The sequence below is a fragment of the Vipera ursinii genome (assembly GCF_947247035.1).
Source record: "Vipera ursinii genome assembly, chromosome: 1".
NCBI classification, from domain to species: Eukaryota; Metazoa; Chordata; class Lepidosauria; order Squamata; family Viperidae; genus Vipera; species Vipera ursinii.
The window spans coordinates 229,109,208-229,130,301 of NC_139512.1; the positions used below are offsets into that span (position 1 = coordinate 229,109,208).

General features: G+C 41.2%; 1 protein-coding gene across 1 annotated transcript in view; it reads right to left on the minus strand.

Annotated features, from left to right (window-relative positions):
- DST (dystonin) overlaps positions 1 to 21,094 on the minus strand; it is a gene marked incomplete at its 5' end in the record, with an annotated part of 334,605 nt that overhangs the window by 172,816 nt on the left and 140,695 nt on the right. The window contains 13 exons of the mRNA XM_083349122.1: positions 152 to 247; positions 1,701 to 1,805; positions 1,909 to 2,070; positions 2,159 to 2,236; positions 2,470 to 2,598; positions 2,699 to 3,161; positions 4,327 to 4,481; positions 6,134 to 6,227; positions 9,627 to 9,754; positions 9,850 to 9,945; positions 10,958 to 11,077; positions 12,462 to 12,568; positions 12,685 to 12,797. Of these exons, the coding sequence (XP_083205248.1) occupies positions 152 to 247; positions 1,701 to 1,805; positions 1,909 to 2,070; positions 2,159 to 2,236; positions 2,470 to 2,598; positions 2,699 to 3,161; positions 4,327 to 4,481; positions 6,134 to 6,227; positions 9,627 to 9,754; positions 9,850 to 9,945; positions 10,958 to 11,077; positions 12,462 to 12,568; positions 12,685 to 12,797 (1,846 nt within the window). The remainder of the gene's footprint in view (positions 1 to 151; positions 248 to 1,700; positions 1,806 to 1,908; positions 2,071 to 2,158; positions 2,237 to 2,469; positions 2,599 to 2,698; positions 3,162 to 4,326; positions 4,482 to 6,133; positions 6,228 to 9,626; positions 9,755 to 9,849; positions 9,946 to 10,957; positions 11,078 to 12,461; positions 12,569 to 12,684; positions 12,798 to 21,094) is intronic.

Genomic DNA, 21,094 nt, shown 5'->3' on the forward strand with positions numbered 1-21,094 from the left:
TATCTTTGTCTTAACACGTTTTTCGCATCTGTGAAATTTAAACATTCCTCTTCACTGCTTAGCTGAGAACCACATTAAAATTTCCTTCTTGGTAGTATAGCTACAGCTGAAATCTGCAATCATGTCACGGTATCTTCAATTTAATCCATACCTCAAAATAGGCAGTGTTTTCTCTTAAATGCTGTTCAACACATTGGCAAAGCTGTAAAATCCAGCTCCACTGGGTTTGCATTGCAGCTCGGTAGGCCTGAAGGATACAGAAAGAGATAAAGAACCACGTGTGTCCATGCAACCTCAGCCCCAGTTCTCTCTAATGAGAGAAAGAATATGAATAGATTTTCCCTCCCCCATTCCTAATGCCTTTGTCTCAACTGTATGCAGTAGAACAAAAGCACTCTCTAAAATATAAATTGCTCTACAAAAATAATAAAAAATTTCTGAAAAGCCAGGTTGACTGCAATTTAGAATCTATACTATTGGACAGTGGCTGCCTGTCAAGTTGGTTAAAACTAGTGACACTCGCTACAGAATCCGGTAGAGCGTGTCGTTTAATAACAAGGACAGATCACAAAGATCATCTGCTTCTAGTTTTTAAGTATTGTTCTAGAATATCCATTCTGACAGAGATACAGAATCAACTAACCTGTGGTCAGTACTGAAACTCGGAAGTGCCCATATGAGCTAGCTACAGTCTTTGTTTGCAAGAGATTATTCTACAACAGTGTTTCTCAACCTTAGCAAGTTTAAGTTGAGTGGATTTCAATTCCCATGGCTGGCTGAAGAATTCTGGGAGGTGAAAACCACTCTTCTTAAAGTTGCTACGGTTGAAAGTACTGACCTACAGTATATTTCTTAATTCCAGTCCAAAATAAATATAATGTCCAAGTAAGATCTGTAATAACATACAATTGTGATGCATAACAGCAATGAAATATTTATAGGGAGAGGCTCCTTATTACCAATGAGCAAGAGAAATGCTGCCCCCCTCTAGGTGTACTAGATTCACTCTTACTCAAACATTAGATGGTGCTATGGTACTGGAATTCCCCATGGGGAAAAAGAGCGCTCTGCGTTCCTTTTTTAAGTAACTCGAAACAATCAGCAGTGAAACACGAGGGCAAGAAATAGAACAGAATCCAATAGAAGAAAATCAGGAAGAGTTCAGGAAGAAATCACAATGGGCTTAGTTGGAACCCTAAACAGGAGGGCCACGTTTTGTAATCTTGTTTCATTCATTTTAGGACACCAGCAAGGTGTCATGCTGAATTTTAAAGACTAACAAATGCACTGAGTCATATAACCTTTCACACTCAACTAAATGTATTACTGCAAGAAAAGTTTACGTGCAGCAATGCAGCAGTAACACAACATGGAGCAGTGGAACCAAGTCATAAATATTTATCAGGAGCTTTAATGTGTACAAGATGAAATTGGTGATGCCCGTTACTGACTACTGTTGGAAACAGAAATACAGTAGAGGACTAAACAGGAAACAGCGTCACAAGATTGTATATGAATTTTCTCCCAAGGTTTTTTCAACAAAAGCCGGGGTGGGGAGGGGGAAAGGCTGGTGTTAGAACATACAACAAACATACAACCAATTGAGGGAGGCTGCAATTCTGCAGAAAGTTATTTAAAACTGTTGCTTTAAATTTGGAATACTACAAAAAGTGCTTCTAAAGCCAGATTTAATAACCTACCTCAATAGTTAATCTGGCAGGGTGGTTTTCAAAGAGCAATTGTTCTGCTATTTCCTGAACTGATTTAATAACTTCTTCTTTCTGGTCAAGTTCTCTCATCAGATCCTTTCAAATTAAAAAAAAGAAGAAGAAGAAGCAGCTTTTGAAACCTGAAGCAAGTAGGGAAGAATACATTCAGTTTTATTTTTAACATATTACTAAACCTTACGGCATGATATTCCTTTTTCCTGGCTATATTTGTGTTCCTTTCACTCCAGTCATGCGCAACTTCCTCCTCCTCCTTTTCATTCAACCATATAAGTTCCCGAGTGGCACGTGATACAAAATTGTGAAGGGTGTCAAGGTGTCTTTCCTGATTTCTAGAGGCATTCTTGAGAAGACAAAAAACAAAGTTTGATTTTGCTTACATTGCTAAGGAACACCCCACTGAGACCTGGACTTCTTGACAATGATCTTACCAAGAGTTTTGCATATTGACTTTCCAGTTTGTGCAATTTTTCTGCATAGCTGAGTTTGAGGGGAGCAGTCATTTGGATCTGTGTAGAACAAACTGAATTAGAGATTTCTTTTTTTAAAAAAAAAAGAAAGAAAGAAAAGAAAAGCCACCAGACACACAACAGTTAACGGGAGGATTATGCATTTCTTATTAGTCATTTAATTAATATAACCAAGTGATTCTTCTTTAAGCCAAGTACAGTTATACAACAAGTTAAAACCTATGCATGTTTTTAAAAATATGTACCAATCACCAGGTGTTTTTATGCTGTACCTCACTGATTTTTGCTTCTTTAAGACTTGATTCAAATTCTTCAATAGCTTTGTGAACATTCTTGTGATTTTCAACATGGCTTTCAACACCTGGCAAATCTGAACCCCATTCGGCTCGGTCAAGTTGTACCTGTTAAAGGAGAAGTTAAAAAAAAAATAAACTTGATCCATTGAATAAATAAGAAAAAATGATCAAGTGCAGATGAAGACCATAGATGTCAAGATGTTACCTGCATTTCATCCACCCATCTTAAGAGGTCCTGGACAAATTTCATATTGACTTCTTCTTCCGTTAAATTCTGATCAATGAAAGCTGATTTCATCAGAGGCTTCCGAATGTGTGTCAATTTGAGTGTTTGAAGTGCGCCTGTGTCAACTCCAGTTATGTAGCTTTGAATTAACCGTGGTGGGAAGCCCGGAGTGTATGCTGGGGTGATTGCTGGCGTCACTCTTGGGGAAAAACCTGATGATAAACCTGACGTCAGACTGGATGAGGTCAAGGAAGGAGACAAACCCTGATTTAGTCTCGAGTTTAAATTAGGGTTTAGGTTCGGTGCAAATCCTGAGTTTAAGCTTTGTGTTATTCCTGATATCATCATCTTGGTCTGTTCTGTTGTTAATATTCTCCCTTTGTTGTAGATTGAAGAACATTCTGCTTTTAAGGCCATAAGGTTATCTCGGAGTTTTGCAACCCTACATTAAAACAGACAAAAGCATTCACCATAGAAATTGTCTAGATATTGCCTCAGAATTTTCGTGAACAACATCGGTCAAAAATAATAATAGAAATCAGAATTAAATAATTAAATTAACTATCATAGTAAAAGAGTTAGATCCATTTGTTCCAATAAAGGCTTTTGTGCACTGCAAAAAAATTGATGCATTCATGCTATAATGTCAAGCTGTATGTTTTTGGATGTAAAATGTAATCACATAACTAGACCAGCAAGCCTGTATAATCAGTTTCATCTCAAACGCGATTCCTAAATATGCTAGGAAACATGCTCTTCTCATGTGAAAAGGACAGCTTGTTTAAGACATCACTTGTGCATCTTTGAGAAGGAAGTGCAAAAGTGACCATAAAAATAGGAATCAAACCACATGGCTACTAATGAGAAAAAAATGCCTACAGCATCAAAAAGGCTGTTCTACATGCTGGTAGCAATATTAGTCCACACGTGATAGTAAAAGTCAACCCGTTATAGGTGAGCCACGTCTGGCCCTGGAAAACACCCAGAGCAGATTGTGCTCTCGCTAACATGAGGTCTCAGCTTGGTAGGCTGCAGGGAATTGGCTTTTACTGAGAAAAAAAAGGAGAAATGGGAGATATTTTTTTTATCCAGCAAAAAGACTGACAATGGCAATGTTCCTGCTGGTACTGGCCTTACCTAGGATCTGGTGAAGATTTTACAGCCAAAAAGTTGTCCAATCCTGATTTACAGAAGCACTCATTTATATATGTTTACGTTAACTGGCAGTGTGTCATAAAAGTAGCCAGACATTGCTAGACACCTGCTGAATACAGGATATCCTAAACAATACTTATCTTTATATGATAGAATTATCTTACCCTGGGCTACAGGGCAGCTGAAATGGTTTCAGAAATCAGACCTTAAAGCAGAATTATCTATGCACTGCTTTTGAAATCACTCTCTAGCTCTAGCATACATGAATGGATATCTTAATTAAAGTCAAAATTAGCATCGTTTAAATAAATTGCTTAAACAACTTGAACACAGACCTAAGTAAGTCAATCCAATTTCTGTTAAAGTTGCAGAAATTGCTAAGAGCAGAAAAGTCACTGGCATGAAACAAGCTAGGAGCTCCTATTCCTAAATAGCAACCTTAACGTATATACCTTTGGACTAATTGATCCGCCTGATAATATTTTCCATCAGTAAGAATCTGGGCATCCATAACTTGTTGGCGAAGAACATTCTCACACTCAAGTAGATAGCCTGCAATCTCAGCTTCATTCTGGAACTGCAGGCCTGCTTCTAATCGTTTTCTATCCTAAGTTTAAACAGGGGGAAAAATTCACACATGTATTTAACTGGAAAATAAATTCTTCATGAGATACTTATGTTCTTCTACACTAATAACCTTTTTGGGAAAGACAATAATTATGCTTACTATCTTTTAGATGTTTATGTCTGAAAAATATGTTGTATATATTTCAATTATCATGAAATATATCTGTAACAGCTGAATTTTAGACCATCAACTATTTATTACATCAAGCCAAAATGTCAATATAGATTGCTCTCTCCAAAAACAGTAGTGTAATTAAATAGTGGCTTCCCCATTTAGATAAACAGAAATACGTACCTGAACGTACAGAACTCTTTCGAAAAACTACCATCAATGTGATTAATTAACTTTATTTTCTATATTAAAATGCTTTGTAAAAGGTTGCTTAAGCAGCTGTGATTGCTTATTTTCTGGAATAGATACAAAGGCTTTTTTTTTAATGAATAAAACATGAGACAACTGGATTTTCCATTTTACCAGACAAAATTTACCATAAAGGGAAGGGTAAAGGTTTCCCCTGTCCAATCATTTCCAACTCTAGGGGGCGGTACTCACCCCTGTTTCTTAGCTAAGGGAGCCAGTCAAGTGGTTAGCATGACTGTAAGCCAAGGCACATGGAATGCTGTTACTTTCCCACTGAAATGGTACCTATTTATCTATTCACATTTAAATGCTTTCAAATTAGGTGTGCAAGAGCTGGAGCAAGTAATGGGAGCTCACCCCGTCATGTAACACTTGGGTCTCAAGCCCAGACTGTCAGCTTTCCAACTGACAAGCTCAGCATCTTTAACCACTGAGCCATCATGCTTCCTGAAATTTTCAAATTTAAATTTACCATAAGTGAATTTCATAAGGCAGCTATCAATGCAAAAAAGAAAAGTATAATCTCTTACAAGACATTTACTTGTACAGGACTGTTAAGTTCCTTGATTTTTGATATATTTTCAAAAATACCTATTCTTGAACACTAAAAACAAATATCAAATTCAGGATGTATAGTGGGAACACATTCCATAGTCTTAACTTGAAATAATAATGCCTATTAACACTAATGCACATCTAGCATTTGTTTTTTTCCTTTCTGGCAGATACAATATTCCTGAGCACTCTCTACCTCCTCTAAGTTTACTGACAGCCTTCAAAACTGCAGTGAAATTGTAATAAGCATATACTGTATTCCTTTAAAAAAAGTGTTTAGAATATATGTTCCCAATGCGTTCTTGACACAGACAGAGATTGAAGCATTTAAAACAGTAGCTTTATACTACTTGAAAATGTTTTTAATCCAGAAAGGTGGCATAATATGCAAAAGGAGATCATGTTGTTAGTCAATTCATTGCATGCATGATCACATATGACAGATGTCTATGGTACTCCAAAATGAGCTATTAATAAGTACAGATAATTCTTCTCATCTCCCAAATAATTCTGAAAACGGTTATCATAATTCCTGTTTTAAAAATGCAAAGCCTGAAGCCATAGAGTGTGATTTGTTTTGGCCATCGGGTAAATATCTAATTGTACAAGATGTAAACAAAGGTGCTGTCCTTCTATTTTTTATCCAATAATCCACATAGGTTTTTCAATATAGAAAAAAAGTAAAAAAAACAACCTAGGTATTCAAAACTACTTACTGACTGCATAGCATTTCGAGCAAGCATTAGCTTGTCTTCACAATTCAGGCTGTCCCGCTGAACTCTGTTTGCAATTTGCTGCAGCATATCTAACCTAAAGACATCAAAGTTAAGACAGATCCCATAAAGCTGATTATGCCTTTCTCTATACAATAAAGTATTAACCGTTACCAAATAAAATCGAACCAAATTCTGCAATGTAATATCAAAACCTACCTGGATCCTTCCACTGGACCATTGCCGAAGCTTATACACGAATTAACAAGAGTGGGACCACAGTTAACAGATACGAAGTTTTCATTAGAATCAATGCTTGTTCGGGTACTAGTGCTATTACTAAAAGAATCACTACTCTGGTAGCCATAACTGTTAGCATTCATTTTTCATAGCCAAAAAGCTTCTTGGTTGTTTGAAAACTGAAAAAAGCAGAATGTCTGCAAATGTGCACAGCTATCAGAAAGGAGTTAGCTTTAAGAGCAGTTCCACCATTGCATCCTTAAATACACTTTAGTGTGCATATTCAAAACCCTGTAAATATTATTCTGATTCCTCTTCAGATGTTGCCTTCAGCTATATATGCCAATGTGGGCTTGGCTTCTCCAGCTTTAAGTGTCTGTACAAGTAGCGACTAATCAGAATGATTAGGGCGTTAACACTGAAGGAAAAGTGCCAAATACCTTTAAGTAACTGTCATCCAATCTCAGAAACCTAACTGATATGGGGCAGGATAAGCAGATCTTACTTTTAAAGATCTGCAACTCCAAGTTGTAAAAAAAAAGATCAATAGTCATTTTATAGAGTTGTTGTATTTTTTTTAAATGAAATTATTCATTATACTCATATTTGCTTTTACATGGGACACCAATGGTCTGTCTTCATTTTGATCCTGCTATGCTTATATTACAGCCAAAACAGGACCAGGACTATAGCTCATCTTGCACAAACTACTATGCAGAGAATTCAAATTAAGAATGTATTTATAAATGTTTTTGTTCTATTTAAACAGATTCACTGTGCATTTATTGGGATAAAAAGATCAGAATTGCAGAGTCAATGGTTATTTTTGCAATGGGCTAGCGAGTGGCTAAGATTGGACACTAATTGCTATATTTTTTTCTATAAAATGTGGTAAATATTTATTTTGACTGTTTGGCATTAAAAAGATTTTGCACGTGTAGAAGCAAAATGCCAGTCCACACATCAGGTGTTCTGATTTCTTCCTTGCAAGGAGTATCAATATTATAATCCCACCATTAGAATTCTTTTTAAGTTTATTATTACCCTTATTATAGTCTTTATTTTGTCAAGGAAACTGAGGCTGCTTCTCCTTCAGCACTACACTTCCTTTAACAGCAGATTATTTTATAATGAATCTTATTGTTCAACAAATCCCTACTCTGTAACTGACCCCCAGTTTATATTAATGCTATTTTAAACTTTTAAGACTAGGCTTACCATATATGAAAATTATGAAAGCAAAGATAGAGAAAACTCAAAACTCTTTGCTCACATCTCGTATCTAGCGAAGCCTTTTTACATGTCTCTTCTTAAACATAATGTTTCCTAATTTCCCCTCATAACAGAAACTTCTTTAGATAAGACCAACAAGATGAAAATGATGGACTTAATAATGGGAGAAAAAAATACTACACCTGGGTTGAGACACAGCACCATTTCCATGAACATCAGGGATGAGGAACTTCTAGCTGGCCCATCAAACTAATCCATTTCCCCCCACAAACCTCAAGCAAGGTCCCTCCCCTCTCTGCCTATCAAGTCCTCTTCCTACCAATTATGACCACAGATTACCCTAACTTTTTGTTTTCCCAATAAACACAATATATACTGAAGCAAATCGTTAGCCTACAGAAGTGGGGGTCCCTTTGGTTACCATGTAAAGAAGAAACAAAGCCCAGAATGAATAGGGTGAGGCCTTTGCTCTCTTGCTTCGTTAAGCTGGAAGCAAATCTGGACAAAGTCAGAGAGATCAAAAGGCAAACTAAAGGTTTCTAGGTTGTGTAATCCGAGAGAGCCTTTAGAGAATAACTAATCTCTAAACCCCTTGCTGGTTTACTTTCTACAAAAGGGATATTGCAGTAGCAACAGATATCAAGCATAATGATGGTATCTAGTCTTCCCCTCCAATTTTTTGCTACTTTAAGTATTTCAGAGGTTACCCTTTAATTCAGCATTTTTCCAAAGATGAATGTTTTGGGGATGCTCAGAAGCAGGTTATTGGCAGTGGTGGGGGTGGGGAGTTCAATTTTGACTGTGTCCAGCCAGAAGCATTTGTAGTACTTGCATGATAACATAAGGAAATATAATGTTCATGTCACCATGCTAATGACATAATTGTGTAATTATGTTATGATTCTGACTCAAGTACTCAAGTTACATAATGAATATGTAATATCCCCTCCCTTTATTTTCCATATAAATGCCCATGTCCGTAGTATATGCCCAATAGAGGGATTTCACTGAAAAAATATTTGCAAAGAGGTCAAATTTCATGTCTTTCCCACACATAAATTTAGTTTAGTTTACACAATTGTAATGATTAAAACAACAAAACTGTAGAATTTCTATGCATAATAGCATATATCCAGGTCTAGGGTTCAAAAGTATGTTGTCCACAAAATGGTGGTCTAATGGGAAATTTGTAAAGCAAAGGAAAAATAAGATGAACAGATAAGTCCAGGGTACAACTTTCATCTCTTCTCTGCATCAGAATAGTAGGGAACATAATGCGAATTCTGGTAATTATCCAGGAGGCTCAAGCAGTCCTGAAAAGATTCCCAAGACTGCACGTGGCCTTGGGGAGTCAGCCTGTTTGCTTTGACTTCATGGTACACAATGTCCTTGGCATCGGTACGAATTTCCTTCAGCAGATACCATGGTATAAAGCTCTGAGGCAATCTACCAAGACTGCTCTTCCAAGAGACTTGGTCTACCATCTCAGTTGGGGTCACCAAGATGGGGTAACTGCCACTTTTGAGGCTTCTGAGAAAAAGATGGTGGCAGCCAACTCAATCCTATAAATGCCCTGACAAACTTCAGAAAGTATTAACTACTGTTTGCTGGTCTGTGACTGTAATAAAAAAATGATTATCTACTCAAACGTTGGTTGGGGACTGAAACATAAACCTTGAGAAAACTGTTTACTGTAAGCAACGTTTGACAACTGGAATAATTGTCCGAATTCTGATGGGCAAAATATCAGACAAGGTTATAGTTACATACTTGCTATTTAAACAGAACTCTGCATAAGCTAGCTTGATAATTATATGAATAAAATTAAGCGTAAGTACAGATATCTGTTCAATTTAAAAGCAATATTCAATTAATGAGCCTCACCCGACAATTCATTTCTACAAAGGAAATTTTGACTGCCTGTTTCAAGTTTAAAGCGTCTCTGCCTATTATGTAATGCATCCTATTAAGCAGTTTCAACCAGGTAGGGATAACATGCCCATAAAACAAATAATCAGCCCACCTTTCAACTTCTGGTCGAAGCATCTTCTCTCTTTCCAGCATAGCAATAATTAGCTTCCCCCATTCTTTTTCAATGTCATTTGGGTGGTAGCCTTGAGGAAGTTTGATACGCCCAAATTCAATCCAAACCTTTGAAGGCAAGAAATAATTGCATAAAATTGAGAAACCACGCACAAAAACGAGAAATAAATCCAGTCTGTAGCAGTCCACACAATGTAGCTTACCTCCAGTAATTTATATAGATGCTTGATTTTTGATTTGTCTATCTCCTTTGGTGGAATTTCTGTTTCTTTAAATTGTAAATACTGGTTATAAAGTGCCTAAAGGAAAGCAAACAGATATTCTGGTCTACTAAGGCTCATAAAAACTTGCCATGCTCATCACTGTGAAACCAAATTGTCTAATTTACTTAATATCAACAACAAAATATATGGATTTACAAGAAAAAAAGAGAATTAAACCGTATGTCTCTCATTCAGCTTTCCCTTGGAATCTTGTTTCTTTTAAGTCCAAGGTTAACTTAAATATTCTTCTACCCGCTGGTACTCCTGGATGTAATCCCCATAGTTAAGTGCTGCACAGAATTCTGTTTGATGTCTCTTTTATGAACTGGACAAGAATCCAAACCATTAAATTTGTGTGGCAGTGGCTTGCGCAGCCTCAGATTAAAAATGCATTCTAATGCCTCCAAGCCAGGGAGATGCCCTTGGTTGCTTAATCTTTACATGAACATTGTGTTTAGATTTGTGGCTCCTTCCCAAGATTCTAATATCCAAAAGTCACTGATTATACATAGTTGATCTGAAACCCAGTTTTTTTCCATTTGCCACGTAATAGTAGATTGACTGAGGATTTATTTATTTATCAAATTTATATAGCCACCCATCTCAGGAACATGTGATAAGGATAGAAAATAATCCATCGGTGAGAACTTCATGCATAAAAATTATGTTTGTTGGGAAAATAACATGAGAGGGAAGAAGAAATTTAACCTAACGTTTTCTCTGACATAAGAGCTTCCAGCATTTTTACATCAAGGGACGGGTAACAGTGCAAACTATGCCAACCCCTTAAGTTCTCAGAAGAGCTGTACTGGGCAAATTTACTTCACTCTCTCCTGTACCCACTCTCTATTGTGTGGGAATTGGCTTTGGGCAGATTCTGAATCTTGATCAAGTATTTTATGCTCCAGCACTGCCATTTCTGTAATTTAAAGGACATGGGAGTTTTGCAGATCACTATAAATGAATAGGTGATTACTCTAAAGGAGTAGTACCTAATATTCTTTAAAAACTGTATTCTGGCAATATAAACAAAAGGAAAAAAAATCACCTTGAGTTCTACAGGATTGTTTGGAAATGCTCTGTCAATCATTATTGTGGCATGGTGCCTAATCCATTGGATGAGGTAGTTCACCATATTCTGGTATTCAATCCATTTGACTTCAACATCCTAAGAGAAGCAATAAAGTAGCACACCAATTGTAAAGACTTTGTTTGTCAATTGTATCTATTGCATTATAGCTAAGCAACCATCTCAGGTCTATCTAACTTAGTCCTAAAGTGATAGCAAAAATTGCAATTTAAACTGGCAAAGTCTTCTTTGCAAGCAATTTTTGAATACCACTGCAGAAACTGCATCTTCCAGGCCTATACCTCTTGGGCTCCTAATTGAAATTCTCCTTCTCTCCCGTACCCAGTATGAGATTTTGCCCACTCTTAAGTTCTCCTTTATAGCACCTGTATGTACTTGTAACCCATGTATTCTTCTGTTATCTGATTTTAGTTCTCTTATCTACCGTTCACCTGATTTCGAGGGACCGGTTCCATGGAGAGAGGTTTTTCCGTGGACTGGAGGGGGCGTGGTACTGCCTGCATCCTGCTATGGGGCTTTGCTTGTTTGTGCAGCCCGGTTTCAGGCATGCCACGGCCCAGTGCCAGTCCACGGACTGGGGGTTGGGGACCCCTGCCCTAGTGACCTATTTTTAACTTCATAACTCTATTGCATCAGGCCTTTAGGGTTTTTTCCAGACATGGCTATACTCTACTGCAGGGGTCCTCAATCTGTGGGCCGTGGCCCACTGCTGGGCCATGACCTATTCACAACCAGGCCATGTGAGTGGTGGGTTGACGTGCACATGTGCACAACTCGACTCATGCAAGCGGCCGGCACCGGTGCTTGCAGTTCCACTCACTGCTCACACAAATGAAGCTGTGTGCATGCATGCGTGCCAGCCCCTCACACAAAACCACCCCCTCTTCTCTCCCTTCCCCAGGCTGTCAACCTGGAAAGGTTGGGGAATGCTGCTCTAATGGGTGGGCATGAAGAAGAGGTCCCCATAATTACTCATAAACCTAGTTGCTAATTTCAAGATACACTTTAATCAGCATCATGTCCATGAGGACTCATTTCAAAATGGCCTACTCAACAGCCTAAATATCAGGTAAACCCAACAGAACGCGGCATCTGAAAAAGGAAGTGGACTCAACTACCCTGCATGGAGGAAGTACGACCAAAGGGAGAGTTCTCACTTCTTAGTACTATCAATGACCTATTGTTATTCAAGTTGTTCTCTACAGGAACTAGCAGTTATATAACTTTTGAGCCCCAATGAAACAGCCACACTCTTAACTTTACATAACATTTCAGTGTTGTTGTTAGTTGTGAAGTCATGTCTGACCCATCGCGACCCTATAGACAACGTTCCTCCAGGCCTTCCTGTCCTCTACCATCTTCTGGAGTCCATTTAAGCTCACCCTACTGCTTCAGTGACTAACATTTCAGTATTTCTGCCTAAAAATTGTTCCGAGCGTATAAAACTAGTTTCTTAACTTACATGTGCACTGACGCCTTCACCACCTTCAGGTACTTTGGGAAATGCATCATAAAGTGATGATACGTAAGTGATTACTGATTTCTCATCTGGTGAGGAGACATCGACATCTAAAGTGGACAAGTGGACACAGGCAAAGTTTACAATACAGATACCATAACATCAGGCTTCCTATCAAGCTTTTTGAAGCCTGTCAATCAACAGTATTTTCAATTCATCAACTCACCTTCAGGATCCAAAAGCCTGGCAACTCCAAGTTTTTCAGCTACAAAAAAAGCATGCTCTAAATTTGCAAAGTTGCTTTGAACAGCAACAGTATTCATGTCTACCAGGTCCGGCCTGTAAAAGAAAAGAATTTAATCTGGTTTTAGAGGACAGTATGTGAACAGCGATCTTCATTTATTTTTGAATATGGGATAGGTTTTCAAGGGAAATAATGAAGGTTATTACTTCAGAGGAAATGGGCCCTACATTTCAGCTTTTCAGGTCCCAGACAGAATTTTCTCTCTGAAAAAGAATGATTTAGGTTTTAGGAAATAGGTTTTTATCACCAGGGAAAGGCAGAGGAGTGGAAACTTCCAGTGTTTCACAAAGAGAAGTCACTGGCTGAGATCAGAATCCCTTGTCATTCCAAAACGTTACCTCTGGATATCTTACAATTAACAAGACGTGCCTCACACCTCTTCTGCCTTTTGTAGGTGGGAATAGTAAGTAAGTGGTGGGCAACATTTTGAGGAGAGGGTGGTTCAAAATGATGATATCTTGAAACTACATCTTATGATGAACTTGTCTTACTCTAATGAAATTCCCTGCTTCATCATGCTTGCCAACTTTTTTTATATCTCTTATGTTTTAATGCTTAGTGTAGTTTCTTTGTCATGTCACCCAGAGTTGTTGAGAGGAAGGCTGCATACAAGTTTCTTTTTTCTTTCTTCTTTCTTTCTTTCTTTCTTTCTTTCTTTCTTTCTTTCTTTCTTTTTCTTTCTTTTTCTCTTTCCTTCTTCTTCCTCCTCTTCTTCTTCCTCTTCTCGTTTCTCTTCCTCTCCCCCTCCCCTCCCCACCTTCAAAATGCTTATGCACAATAAATAGTTCAATTTCTCCCTATCTTCTCACTCCAACTTCTCCCCGAATTATCTAAAGAGAATCCTGACCATTCATGTGATAGAAAGACATAGGTGGGGGGAAACAACCATCAGAAAAAAAGGAACTAAGATAGGAATGAAAAATACGATGATGTTCAGATGTTTTCCATATCTGCAACTCCAAAAAGCCCTTGCCTCTAACCACGCTAGTTAGTGATAAGAGAAATTGAAAATTTCCCCAAAATTAAGGAAATATAGCTTTCAAATTCTAAAATGGGTGGAATAATTTTTAGCCATCATCCTTTTCCTAATGATAATCATCATACATTTCAGCTTAGTCACCTTCATTCATCCAATCATTAAAGACATTACCCTAATATATAGGGTTTCCTGCCTGAGCAGGGGGTTGGACTAGATGACCTCTAAGGTCCCTTCCAACATTATTATTATTACTATCATTACTGTCGTTGTTATTAATTCTTCCTCAGTTTCTGGCTGAAGTATGCTTTGGCTGATAATTCCTTGTAGTGGAAAGCTCTACTGATTTTTTTTTTAAAGAGATCTTCAATCAAGGTAAGGTAAAGGTAAAGGTTCCCCCGCACATGCATGCTAGTCGTTTCCGACTCTAGGGGCCGGTGCTCATCTCCGTTTCAAAGCCGAAGAGCCAGCGCTTGTCCGAGGACGTCTCCATGGTCATGTGGCCGGCATGACTAGACGACGCCAAAGGCGCACGGAACGCTGTTACCTTCCCACCGTAGTGGTCCCTATTTTTCTACTTGCATTTTTACGTGCTTTCGAACTGCTAGGTTGGCAGAAGCTGGGACGAGTAACAGGCGCTCACTCTGCTATGCGGCACTCGGGATTCGACCTGCCAAACTGCCGATCTTCTGATCGACAAGCTCAGCGTCGTAACCCACTGAGCCACCGCGTCTTCAATCAAAGGTATCAGCAAAAAGTCCAAGCCCTGCAATTAACACACTATTATCCCTAACCTACCCAATTTAAACTTTAAGTTATTACTTCCTTCAGTTGATTTATGAAAACAATATCTTCAGATACAACATTCAGGTAATGAATGATAAAATTCATTATCACAATAGTAGACTTGAAAAATAGGCCTTTTGTATCTTTTGTGCCACTAACAGATTAATAAACAAGGATGTATTTTGATACAAACACTGTGTGAAGCTGCAAAAAGGGGGAAATCTATCTAAAAACATACAGATGTTCTCTGATTCTGCTGACTTCTGAGACATTTCACATATGTTGCTTGTAATGAAGCAACTTCTGATATGCAAAACTCAGCTATGCCTATTCAGCTGCCAATTTTTCAAAACAAGAAAGGGCAAGTTGTAGTATATTTACTATCTTTTTAGTGAAAAAAAATGCCACTGCCACATAAACAGACTTGCAATGCCGAATGTTTTTCTTTAATTCAAGAAGAGGCAAGCTGAAATTTGCTCTACAATATCAAGTGACTCCAAGGGCAACCACATTTGTAGTACAAATTTCAAATCTATTATCTCTAGTCGTTGTTATGTAATGAAACTCAAATCCGCTCTGCAAATTACTTACCTCAATAGATGCATAGGGAAATGTCCTCCCAAAGAAGAATCAGACAGAAAAAAATATTTGTCTCTTTCATCTTATTATTGGTACTAACCATCATTTAAAATGTTAATATTAGTTACAACTATCTTCAGCCTCATTTTATAAATAATATAGAACCGTATATCTAAGATAACCCTGGTACCTATCCTAAAGGGATATTTAAAAAACTGCACATCTATATATTTATACACCAATAGTACCAGGGACTCCCGTACCTCTGGGAGGCCACGCTCTGGACGGTCCTCAACCAATAGGGGCCATGGAACTGCGGCTGGGAACAACGCCCAGAGGATCAGGGAGGGAACTGTTTGGGGCGGCTGATCCACCGGAGCTGACGCCAATTAATGGATCCCTCCATCCTGCCTTCTGCCCACTCTCACCCATCTTTGCCCATTCTCTCCCCACAGGACATAACGGGCCTGGGTGCTAGCCACAGTGGCAGAGTGGCTGGGCCTTACACCTGCTACCCCATAGAGGTGAGAGCTCTATGGGGTATGCCTCACCCAGAGTACGTTCTGGACCACCTCCGGAAGCAGAGACACAACCCATCGTGAGAGGATGAGGAGTGGCCTGCTTCTGGGGGTTCGCCCGGCCAAGTGGCAGTGGCAGGGCGACGATCCAGATACGCACCTACCCGACTCGACCCTCCTGCAAATTCACCATCCAGGGGACAGCCTTCCCGGAACCACCTGTGACTATGCTCGTTCAATACTCTAGCATAGCACTGCACGCCCTCAGGGGTTCCCCACTCTCCTGGGTGCGACCCGCCTGCATCACATCCAATCTTGATGACGGGCCCAACCACTGGGCCTCTGAGAGATGGCCAGGCAGGGTCAGGGGCCTCCAGCATAAGCCCAACAAGAGGCCCCTGATTAAGTTCTTAGTTAAGTTTTTTGTGGGGTTAGGGAGGGGGGAGGGAGAAGACTATGGTTGCGCGGGAAAGGCACGCCTTCCAGCCACCATAACGCATGCCAGGCCCACGGCCGTTCGCGACGGCGTACAACGAGGACCAGTCGCCGATAACACCCAGTGGCGTACTGACAAACGTCCCATCCCTAGGATGGTGGGGAATGGCAGAAGGTGCACAGACAGAGGGCCGTATCGTCACCGGGAGTGTCATCTCCGCTCTGTACAGGCGGTGAGACGCTCCGACCCTCTGTTCTCCCCCGGAGGACCCGGGAGCAAAGGTGCGCACCCTCCCATGCTAAGGCTGGTCTACCTGAATGCAAGGTCCGCAGCTAACAAAGCTCACCTCATTCGTGACCTAGTGGAGAGTGAGCATGCGGACCTGGCCTGCATCACGGAAACCTGGCTGGGCCCAGAGGGGGGTGTTCCTCTGGTTGACCTCTGCCCGCCAGGTTTCCAGGTACTGCACCAGCCCCGGGCTCATGGGAGGGGCGGGGGAGTGGCAGTTATCATCAGGGAATCCCTTAGCCCGCGAGAGACCACCGTCCCTCAGATGGTCGGGTGTGAGTCTCTCCTACTGAGATTCGGCCCAGGGGCGCAGTTGGGTCTGCTGCTGGCGTACCTACCACCTAATCGTGCAGCGGCGGCCCTACCCGAGCTACTCGATGTCCTCTCAGGGTTGGTGGTTGAATTCCCAAGACTCATGGTCTTGGGCGACTTTAATCTACCGTCCCTGGGAGGATCGTCCGAACTGGCTCGGGAGTTCATGGCTTCCATGACGGCCATGGACCTGTTGCAAATAATTTCTGGGCCGACTCATGAGAGAGGCCACAACCCAGACTTGGTGTTCTTGTCTGGACGGTGGCGTGATGATGTCGGTGGGGGTGCCCCAACTATTACGCCCCTGTCATGGACCGATCACCACCTCCTGCGGCTAGACTTCCCCCTTGCCACCCCCCACCGTGGGTGCACGGTGCCAGTCAGATGGTACCGCCCTAGGCGCCTAATGGACCCTGATAAGTTCCAGGCAGCGCTTAGGGACTCGCATGCACCCCCTGCTCACAGCTCGGCGGAAGCCTTAGTGGAAGCCTGGGAAAAGGCAGCCACGGAGGCTCTGGACCGAGTTGTACCCTTGCGGCCTCTGACCCGGCGCAGATCCCAGCGAGCCCCATGGTTCACCGAGGAGCTCCGGGAGATGAAGCGTCGGAGACGGGGCCTAGAGAGCCGTTGGAGGTCCAGTCAATCCGAATGCGACCGATTGCGACTAAGAATCCTCACCAGGTCTTATCTCGCTGCGATAAGGGTGGCAAAATCCAACTACTTTTCCACCCTCATCGCGTCCGCAGATAATCGCCCGGCTGCCTTGTTCAGGGTGACTCGCTCCCTATTAAACCAAGAGGTGAGGGAGGAACCCTTGCAGGGTCGAGCCGAGGAATTTGGTCAATATCTGCTGGATAAAATCGCTCGGATTCGAACTGGTCTGGACTCCAACTGGGCTGAGATGGAAGAACAAGACATGGACAGTCTTGTCGACGTCATCTGGGAAGAATTTGATCCTGTAACTCCTAAGGAAGTGGACAGGATTATGAGAAGGTTGAGCTCCTCCACATGCTTACTGGACCCGTGCCCTTCCTGGCTGGCCTATGCAGCTCGAGAGGCGACACGAGGCTGGTTCCTAGCGGTCATCTCTGCTTCTCTGAGTGAGGGTCACTTCCCCACCGCCTTGAAGGAGGCGGTGGTGAGACCTCTCCTCAAGAAGCCCACCTTGGACCCATCCTCTTTGAATAACTTTCGTCCAGTCTCCAATCTTCGCTTCCTTGCGAAGGTTGTTGAGAGCGTGGTGGCGCACCAACTTCCTCAGATCCTGGATGAAGCGGTTTATCTAGACCCGTACCAATCGGGTTTCAGGCCGGGCTACAGCACGGAGACGGCATTGGTCGCTCTGATGAATGATCTCTGGAGAGCCCGGGACAGGGGCCATTCCTCTGTCCTAGTCTTATTAGACCTCTCGGCGGCTTTCGATCCCATCGACCATGGTATCTTGCTGCGACGCCTCAGGGGACTGGGAGTGGGAGGCACGGTTCTGCGTTGGTTCTCCTCCTTTCTCCAGGGTCGCTCGCAGTCGGTGCTGACAGGGGGACAGAGGTCGACCCCGAGGCCTCTCGCTTGCGGAGTCCCTCAGGGGTCGGTCCTCTCGCCTCTCCTGTTCAACATCTACATGAAACCGCTGGGTGAGATCATTCGCAGTTTTGGAGTAGGGTACCATCAGTATGCTGATGACACCCAGCTTTTTATCTCAACTCCTAACAATATCAGTGATGCCCTAGACGTGATGTCCCGCTGCCTGAAAGCGGTCCGGGAATGGATGGGGAGAAACAGGCTTCAACTGAACCCGGACAAGACTGAATGGCTGTACGTACCGGCAAGCCAGGAGATTCAGAACGTCCCACTGCTTAACATTGGGGACAAGTTACTTCCCCCTGCTGATAGGGCCCGCAACCTGGGTGTCCGCCTAGACTCGCAGCTCTCCCTGGAAGACCACATTGGAGCTGTGACCAAGGGGGCCTTCTCCCAGGTTCGACTAGTTCGCCAACTACGGCCTTATCTAGACCTGGATTCCTTACGTACAGTCACCCATGCCCTTGTGACATCTCGCCTAGACTATTGTAACGCTCTCTACATGGGGCTGCCCTTGAGATCCACTCGGAAGCTTCAACTGGTGCAAAGTGCGGCGGCACGGACACTCTTGGGAGCCTCCCGATACTCCCATATCACACCTCTCCTCCGTGCGCTGCACTGGCTTCCGGTTGCCTTCCGTGTGAAGTTCAAGGTGCTAACAATGACATTCAAAGCCCTACATGGCATGGGTCCGGACTACCTACGGGAGCACCTTCTGCCGATGTCAGCACCCCACCGTCCTGTGCGCTCCCACAGAGAGGGCCTCCTCAGGGTGCCACCGCTCAAGGAATGTCGGCTGGTGGCCCCCAGGGGGAGGGCATTCTCAGTGGGTGCGCCAGCCCTCTGGAACACCTTACCTACCGAAATCCGGATGGCCCCTGACCTCCGTACCTTCCGTCGCGACTTAAAAACTTTTTTGTTCCAGCAGGCTGGCCTGGCATGATAGCGTTAATTGGGGTCCCAGTTTGTGTTCATTAGTGTTTCTTATTATTTTATTGTTCGGTCTGTATACTTCTTCCTTCCTCTGTACACCGCCCCGAGTCCCTCGGGAGAAGGGCGGTTTATAAAAACTAATAAATAAATAAATAAATTTCTGTTAATTATTAAAGCTTTCCAGCAATGATAAAATACATGTCAAAAACACATCTATGACGTACTTATTCTACATATGCATTATCCAGTCTTTATAAGTGTGAGTCATTCTACAGCAGATTTCTCACTAAACCTATTTCCTGCCGAAAAAAATATATGAACTCAAAGAAGGGGACAGAGCAGGGAGAAAATATAACAAATTGCTTGTATTGTGATTGTCATACTCAGAATAAGTTATGTTTCTTCCAAATATTGTTTGATTTTGGCCCTCTTAAAATGATAGATTATCTAACCACACGGATTAAGAAAATAGAATCTAAGAAACTTCATTCTCTTTGGACAACAATAAGTAATGTATGTAAAATTTTTCAGTCATTCTTGGTGTCTTGGTTAAGAAATACTTTTCAAAAGGAACTTTCCGTAAACCTGGCACTTATACATGAGTTATTGACTAAATCTTACTGGTACCACACACACAGGTAAAATCCAAATCTGGTATAGATTGGAAACTGCCATTTTAAGAGTACTGAATAGATACAATAAAATGTATGCAGACAATATTCTCTGTCTGACTTAGTACTCCAACACTGGCAATGCATCTCTCTAATTTTCAATACAGTAGTGGGTTTTTTCTAGAATTCTCAGTCTTGTTTTAATTTCAATTATAACCCTATTTATTTTGATGTCAGTGAACACAGGTTAAACATTTCCTCAGCTTTGGAATATAAAAATAGTCTGTATTCAACCTCAGCTATTGTCTTCTGTTTGTCAAATGAAGCAGATCAATAGTTCCAATATCAAATTAAAAATAAAATAATATTAATGGGTTTCATAAGGCCTCATTATAGACATATAGTTGGCTCTATGTATAGTAATGCTGAAAGGAAGGTTACAGTGTCCCTTATTAATTTAATTAAAAGGAACAAATCTGTATTTAGACAAAAAAATATTAAAAATTTCCACTGCAGTCTACATTCGATGATACCACCATTCTTCATTTCAATATTGTGTTTAATGACCTCTTATAAAACCTGATTGTGTAAAATAAATAATCAAAGATTGGTCGTTAGTCGTCCATCCTTCCATCCAGACTTAAAGGCCATCTCAATCACAAATTAAACTCTAGACAGCTTACAAAATGGAAAAAATAAAATAACAATAACATACCCCCAAAATTACCAAGCATTCTCATTGGGAAAAACAAACCACATAACTTGTTAAAAAATTTTTTTTTTAGCAAGGAACAGGTTCAGAATCTACCTTGCTCAGGGGCTGCTTATAGAATCAAACCTTCACAGTTTCATGGCAACATAGGTGACAACCAACACCTAGAATTGCACCCAGAATTGCATCTGGTCACTAGTGCAATTTGCATACTAGTGGTGTTAAGTGAGCAAAACAAATATGCTCATAACCTCTTACGCTAACACATTCCTGAACCTTCTGTATGGCCTTCTAGAATAGTTCCAAGTACAGTGTATTGTAGTAATCCAAACAGGTGCCGACTAAGACATGAATAACCATAAAAAAGGCCTCCCTATGTAGGAAAGAAAAAATTGGTGTACGAGATGGATTTGTTCAAAGACTCTCGTGGCCAAAGCTTCCACTTAATGAAACTTTAGGAAGACCCCCAATTTACATACAGGTTCCACTGAGGGAGGTGTAGCTATCAAGAATTAAAGATAGTAAATCCTTGTAAAGGAATACAAAGCCACTTGATCTCTTTAGGATTTTACTTTAAGATTGTTGCTCCTCCTCATTCAGACC